This window comes from Dendrobium catenatum, unplaced genomic scaffold (assembly GCF_001605985.2).
Source record: "Dendrobium catenatum unplaced genomic scaffold, ASM160598v2 fragScaff_scaffold_1574, whole genome shotgun sequence".
In the NCBI taxonomy this organism is placed as follows: domain Eukaryota; kingdom Viridiplantae; phylum Streptophyta; class Magnoliopsida; order Asparagales; family Orchidaceae; genus Dendrobium; species Dendrobium catenatum.
This window is the reverse complement of record NW_021320036.1, coordinates 741,483-747,435: the sequence shown is the minus strand read 5'-3', so window position 1 is coordinate 747,435 and position 5,953 is coordinate 741,483. Positions and strand designations below refer to the sequence as shown.

At 35.3% G+C, this 5,953-nt stretch overlaps 1 protein-coding gene across 1 annotated transcript; it reads right to left on the bottom strand.

Annotated features, from left to right (window-relative positions):
- Positions 1 to 387: 387 nt before the first annotated feature.
- LOC110108212 (cation/calcium exchanger 1-like) lies at positions 388 to 5,685 on the bottom strand. The gene is made up of 3 exons (XM_020838755.2): positions 4,753 to 5,685; positions 2,890 to 3,649; positions 388 to 431 (listed from the first exon to the last, which is right to left on the bottom strand). Exons 1-3 carry the CDS (start codon positions 5,683 to 5,685, stop codon positions 388 to 390), a joined length of 1,737 nt encoding a protein of 578 aa, XP_020694414.2.
- Between the last annotated feature and the right edge of the window lie 268 nt (positions 5,686 to 5,953).

The following is a 5,953-nucleotide window of genomic DNA, read 5'->3' as shown; positions in this document are numbered from 1 at the left end:
CACTTGGTAAGCTTCATGTAGCAATTGTAAACCAAATATGATATATGACAGAAGACCCTATATAGTAATCAAGTTCATTTGCCAGCTTGATAAGGATGTGCGACGGATCAAGCAGGGTGATCGAAACCTCACATTCATCTTGAGGTTGAAGAAGAATCTACAAATGAAATCAAGTTAGGGCCGTTTGGAGGGAAAAAACCTACAAAAGAAAACTAAATAGAAACAACCAAAGCATGGATTTCCTGCTCCAAGATCCAAAGGGAAGGCAAGCCACGAAAAGAGAACTCCCTAAGTTCCGAAAAATCAATGACAAAAGAGGAGCCCGCAAGAACATCCAAAAAAGAACGCGAAGAAGACGAACCACCTAAAAAATCGGGGTCACAAAGCTTATGCGCCATTGCAGCAAACACCAGAGAGGGAAAGAGAGCCAAAAAAAAAAAACCAATGGCAAAACCAGAAAAGGAAAAGAACTTTCCTGGAAAATACGGAAATTGTCGGCGCCACTGAAGCGAGCAGCCCCAGCCAAAAATAACCGCGTCGGAGGACAGCTAGGGCAAAGAGCGGGCAAACTCTCGGGGTCCCATGATGAAATGGTCCATAAAATGTTTGTATTTGAAATATGTGTGTGTTTGTGTGTGTGTTTTGTGAAAATGTGAATTTATATGTAGAATAATGTCTAAAACTAAAGAAATATTCCTGTTGCTTTGTTTCTTGGAGAAATATGCCCAAAATTTTAATCAAGACAAAAATACTTTTTTTTTTTTTACTATGAACTACATTTTATAAGTCCCCTCAATCTTAAGGCTTCGCTTCTAACTGAATTTTTTGTACTTGAAAACTATTTTGAAAAATAATAAGAAAGCAGTCACAAAAGAATCCTAAATTGATTTGAATAACACCCAAATAAAATTTAATAAAGATTGAGATCATATGCGAAGAAATTTTTTATTCATTATCCCGTAGGCTACCATTTTAAGTCCCCATCTATTATAATTGATTCAAATAAAATTAGAACAAAAACTTTATGAAAGCGGTGACATATGCAATAAAAATCTGAATTTGTTAAATAAGAGAGGAAAATAAAACAAAATGCAATCACAATAGCTATAACACAAAGATAAAGATAATAAAAGATAAAATTTAAAAATAAAGCTTTATATTAAAATAAACTAATTATAACAAAGTACTTGAATTAAGATCATATATATATAAACTTGATCTTATTATTAAAAATGAAAATAAATTTAATGAAATATCTATGCATCTTGCATTTAAAAAAAAAAATCATAAAATAATTATAAGAAACTCATAGAATTTTTGTCTAACTCTTCCAATATGTGTGCCCAAAGCCAATCAACGGGATTTGGGATGATGCCAGCTTTCCATATAATCTCCATGAATAACACCAAATTAATAGATTTGATGGTCCCATTTTTAAATAAGCTTCCAAATAAAATTCCTACAGCTCGTTTTTTAAAATATTTAAATTTATTAAATGTATATTAGAATTAAAAATTAGTATCAAAATTTTAATGGAAATTAATTACAAATAAAAAAATTAAACTATAAAATTAAGTCTTTGTTTGGGAGGACTTTTTTGTTGCTTCTTCAATAAAACAGCTTCTTAGTAGAAAAATTAAATTTTTTTTTTTGCTTGTTCATGATGGCTTTCTTATTGCTTCTTAAAGCAGCTTTCTAGTACAAATTTTTTAATTTTTTTAATAAAAAACTATTTTAAGAAGCATTAAAAAAATTGTCCTAGATGAAGCCTAAGTCTTCAATACTCCATAAATTTATTTGAATAACATTGGTTTTTTTTTTTTCTTAAATTTAATGAATTAAAAAAAATATCAATACCTATCAGTTCAAGCACTGTACCAAACCAATCAACTCATAGCCTCAACTGTTTATGCTGATCCAATCTGAGCATCAAATTAGATTTCAATAGTTTTAGATTTATTTTGGAATAGTTTTTTACTGCTTCTTACAATAACCTTTTATATAAAAATTAAAAATTTTTTGTTAAAAAATGCTTTAGGGTTTAGGGGTCAGAAATGAAATCTTAATTAAAGGTCCGTTTGGGGTCCATTGCAACTATTGTAAACATTATTGTTACGTTATTTTTGAAAAAAAATTAATTAATTAAAAGCTGCTATGAGATTACAAATATTTTTTCTTTTTCTTTTATAAACGGATAATAACTTTTTTTTCTTAAGTAAAAGTAAATCAAAGAACAATACAGTAATGATCCTAAAAACAAATAATATAAAAAACTGTCCTAAATAAACGTTTTATGTTAATTTTGAACTAATCTTCATACTATACATCATCATAATCATTATTAATTGTACTTATGATCCACGTACTCTAACCTACTAGTTAGTTATCTAATAATATTGATAGACAGGCTTTGTTTGAGACGGCTTTCTTATTGCTTCTTAAAGAACTAAAAAACTGCTTTGAGAAGCAGTAAGAAAGCCATGCCAAATGAAGCCATAAAGAACCAACTCAAACTTTTTATATCAAACGAATCCGCCGCTACAAAAGTTGACGAAACATTGAGATGATCAACAAAGAAGGGTCTTAATTTGATAAACTTGCTTTGAAAAGAAAACAATTAAAACAATCAGAACGATTTCATATATGACAATGAACAGACAATTTGAGAAAATCTTATTCAATACATATAAATAATAATAATAACTTATTAACTAAACCCAACAAAGAAGTACAAAACTAATTCCCATCTAACTAAACCAGACGATATATATAGACCAAACAAAATACATAGAGAAAAAAAGATATTGAACAACGCTAATAATTTTACATAAAAGCCGCTCAAACAATCCGAAACTCGCTACAGCTGCACTAATCCCAAACTCTGCGTCAGCCTCAACGACAAAAAGCTCAAATAAATCGCCAATAAACCAATCCCCACAAACCTATCCAATCTCATGTCCTTCCTGGGCAGGAAAACCAAAGCCCAAACCAAGCCAGCGATCATAAAACCCAATATCTCGAACACCGCAGGCCCGGCCGGAATTTCAAACGGGTCGGGTCTGGCCGCCCAAGCCGAAACCACCAGCGACAAACCAAGTCCGGCCAGAGTATTAAATATCGGCCCGGCGATGCAGCCCGAAATGGCAATTTGGGCTCCATCGGGCCCACCGTTCATCGCCATGGCCAGATTGGCGATCAAATCGCCGATGGAGTTCCCCCAGGCTAATACGGTGAGGCCGAGTATGCCGGGGCTTATGCCGAGTATGTATCCGATCGAGACGAGAAGGCCGACGAGTTCCTCGGCGATTATGTAGGTCCAGAGGACGCTCATGAGGAAGGAAGCGGCGAGCCAGGGGAAGAGAGAGGATTTGGGAGGGGTGGGTTTTTGGGTGGTGTGGAGGGCGAGGGAGGAGAGGACGAGGCCGGCGAGGGCGGCGTAGAGGTAAAGGGTGAGGGAGTCTTTCGAAGACATGGAGATGGAGCGTTTGGAGTTCCATAGGCTGGCGATGAGAAGAGGGGCGAGAGCAGCGGAGGCGACGGCGTACGGGCGGCTCCACCGTTCATCGCTGACGTCCGGGATGGTCAGGCGGCGGGGTAGATAGAGAGGCATTTCAATGATGTAGAGCAACCACGAGAAACAGTTTGATACCTGCAGAAATTTAACTTTTAGTATTTTTTTTATTTAGCATTTTAATGCAAAACTATATAAAAATATTTAAAAAAAGTGTAAAATATTAATACAAAGCTATATTTATTTATGATTTTATTTATAATTATATTAAAAAAAATAATATTGACTTGTTTAAAATGAAATCTCTATTTGAGGATTTACATATATACTACATAATTTTTACGTTTTAATATTTAACATTTAATATTTAATAGCTATTTAGATAACATTTTAACTTCACCATGATATCAAAATATATGAAGGAAAATTATATTTTATTTTAAGAAAATTAATATTGATGATATATTTGACTTAATTTAAGGATTTATATGTTATATAAATAAACATAAGGATTTAAATGTTATATATATAAAGACTTTATATAAATAAATATATTAATTTTATTTTATATATACAACTTTAATATTAATTAATATTTTTGTGAGCCATAGCCTTTGTGGTCTTGAACTGGGAAGTGATCTAAAATTAATATTTTCCACCCTGCATGGGGGCTTAAAACCTACAAAAGAATCAGTTAGTAATATAACACTATTTTAAGAAGCATTAGTAAAGCTCTCTCAAACAAAATCTAAGTCTAATAGTTGATAGCTTATCCAAGTGAAATATTTGATTTACAATATTGCCCTTTATATAACTTAATTAGAGATTTAATTAGTTGAAAGCCTCCCAAAATATAAATATAAATAAATAAATATAGAAAAGATGATTGTGACGGTCCTGACACGATGGTTAAATCATGCATGTGCTGAATCTTTTAATAAAAAAATATTATAAATAAAAGTTATTCATCAATAAAATTATTCAAAATAATAATAAAATATTTATAATATCATACATAAAAAGTTAAATCATAAATTATCATGAATATATATATTAGAATATTCTTATAAATATTTTATTAATATCAGTCTTATTTTTTATAATTATTAAATATATGACTGATCTCAACATAATTTTAAAACCAGTAGAGGAAAAATTCTTCAGCCGCACATAAATTAAGTTTTTTTAAAAAATTAATTATTAATTTTAGTTAACTTTAAAGGGTAAAAAAATGACAATACCATCGCTTTCAGCCCGCCGGAGTCTTCCGCCGCGTCGTTAACAGAGCTATAGGAGTCAACTGGCGTATCCTCCGCCTCACCGTCCTCCCTTTCCTCTTCAAGCAATGGCTTCGCATCAACCTCATCGTCATCATACTTCTCCCGACACAAATGCGTCGCCGAAACAACCGACACATAAACAAAATAAAGCGAAGTAAACGCCGCCGCCGCCCAAATATCCACTCTTCCGACCACAAGTATGGCTAGCAGAGACGACAACACAACCAAGAAGAAAAAAACATCTCTCACAAAGCTCGCCCTATCAATCCTCGGCGACCTCCTCCCCTTGGACGCCGCCGCCACGTTAATTATTCCGACTACAACGCACGAGACAAAGAAAGCGCCGCCGAGCACGGAACTTAGCCCAACTTCGCCGGACCCCGAGCGGAAAGAAACAATACTAGCAAAAACGTCGGGAGAGCCGTTGCCGAGGGAGAGAAGAGTGACGCCGGCGATGGTTGGAGAGAGGCGGAGTTCGTGTGAGAGGCGTTCGACGGAGGAGCAGAAATATTGGGAAGCAGTGTTGCCGAGGAGGTAGAAGAGGATTAAGAGGGAGAGGAAGAGGAGAGAGTAGCCGAGGAAAGGGGAGGAGCCGCAGAGGCAGTAGAAGAGGTGGAGGTAGTTTAGGTAGCCTTGGGAGATGCAAGGAGGGTGAGTTTTGAGGAAATGGCATTTGGAGTTGTGGTCTTTGAGTTTTTGGAAGGCAATGCAGGTTGAGGAAGGGGAGCTGGAGGAGGAGGAGATGGAGGAAGGAAGGGTAGGTGGTTGGGAGTTGAGGAGGTTGAAGAAGGGAGGGGAAGGGGAGCGAATGTGGGAGGTGAAGAAGAAGCAAAGGAGGAGGAGGAAGGTGGTGTTGAGGAAGCTTTTTATGTTGGTGGTGGAGAGGGAAGCCATTGTTGGTGAGTTGAGGAGCTTGCGAGAAGAAGATGTAGGAAAAAGATGAAGTTTTGTTTTGAGGAAGGAGATGAGGAATGTGGAGAACAGAGCGTGGGATGGTGATGTGGTGATGTGGGTGTTTTCTTTGGATTCCGGAGGTTTTTAAAAACCTGTAAGAGAATTATATGTACGGAGAGGTGTCGTGTTAAAAAACATTGAGGAAACGAAGATGGTGGTAAAATTATTGGGTTAACTTTTTAGGCAATTAAAACGAGTCGAGTGTGCT

Coding starts and splice junctions, on each gene's coding strand:
- LOC110108212 (XM_020838755.2), bottom strand. CDS start 5,685: ATGGCTTCCCTCTCCACCACCAACATAAAAAGCTTCCTCAACACCACC. Junction 3,650..4,752: donor CCGGCGGGCTGAAAGCGATG/GTATTGTCATTT, acceptor AAATTTCTGCAG/GTATCAAACTGTTTCTCGTG. Junction 432..2,889: donor GAGCTTTTTGTCGTTGAGGC/TGACGCAGAGTT, acceptor GGTTTTTTTTTT/TTGGCTCTCTTTCCCTCTCT.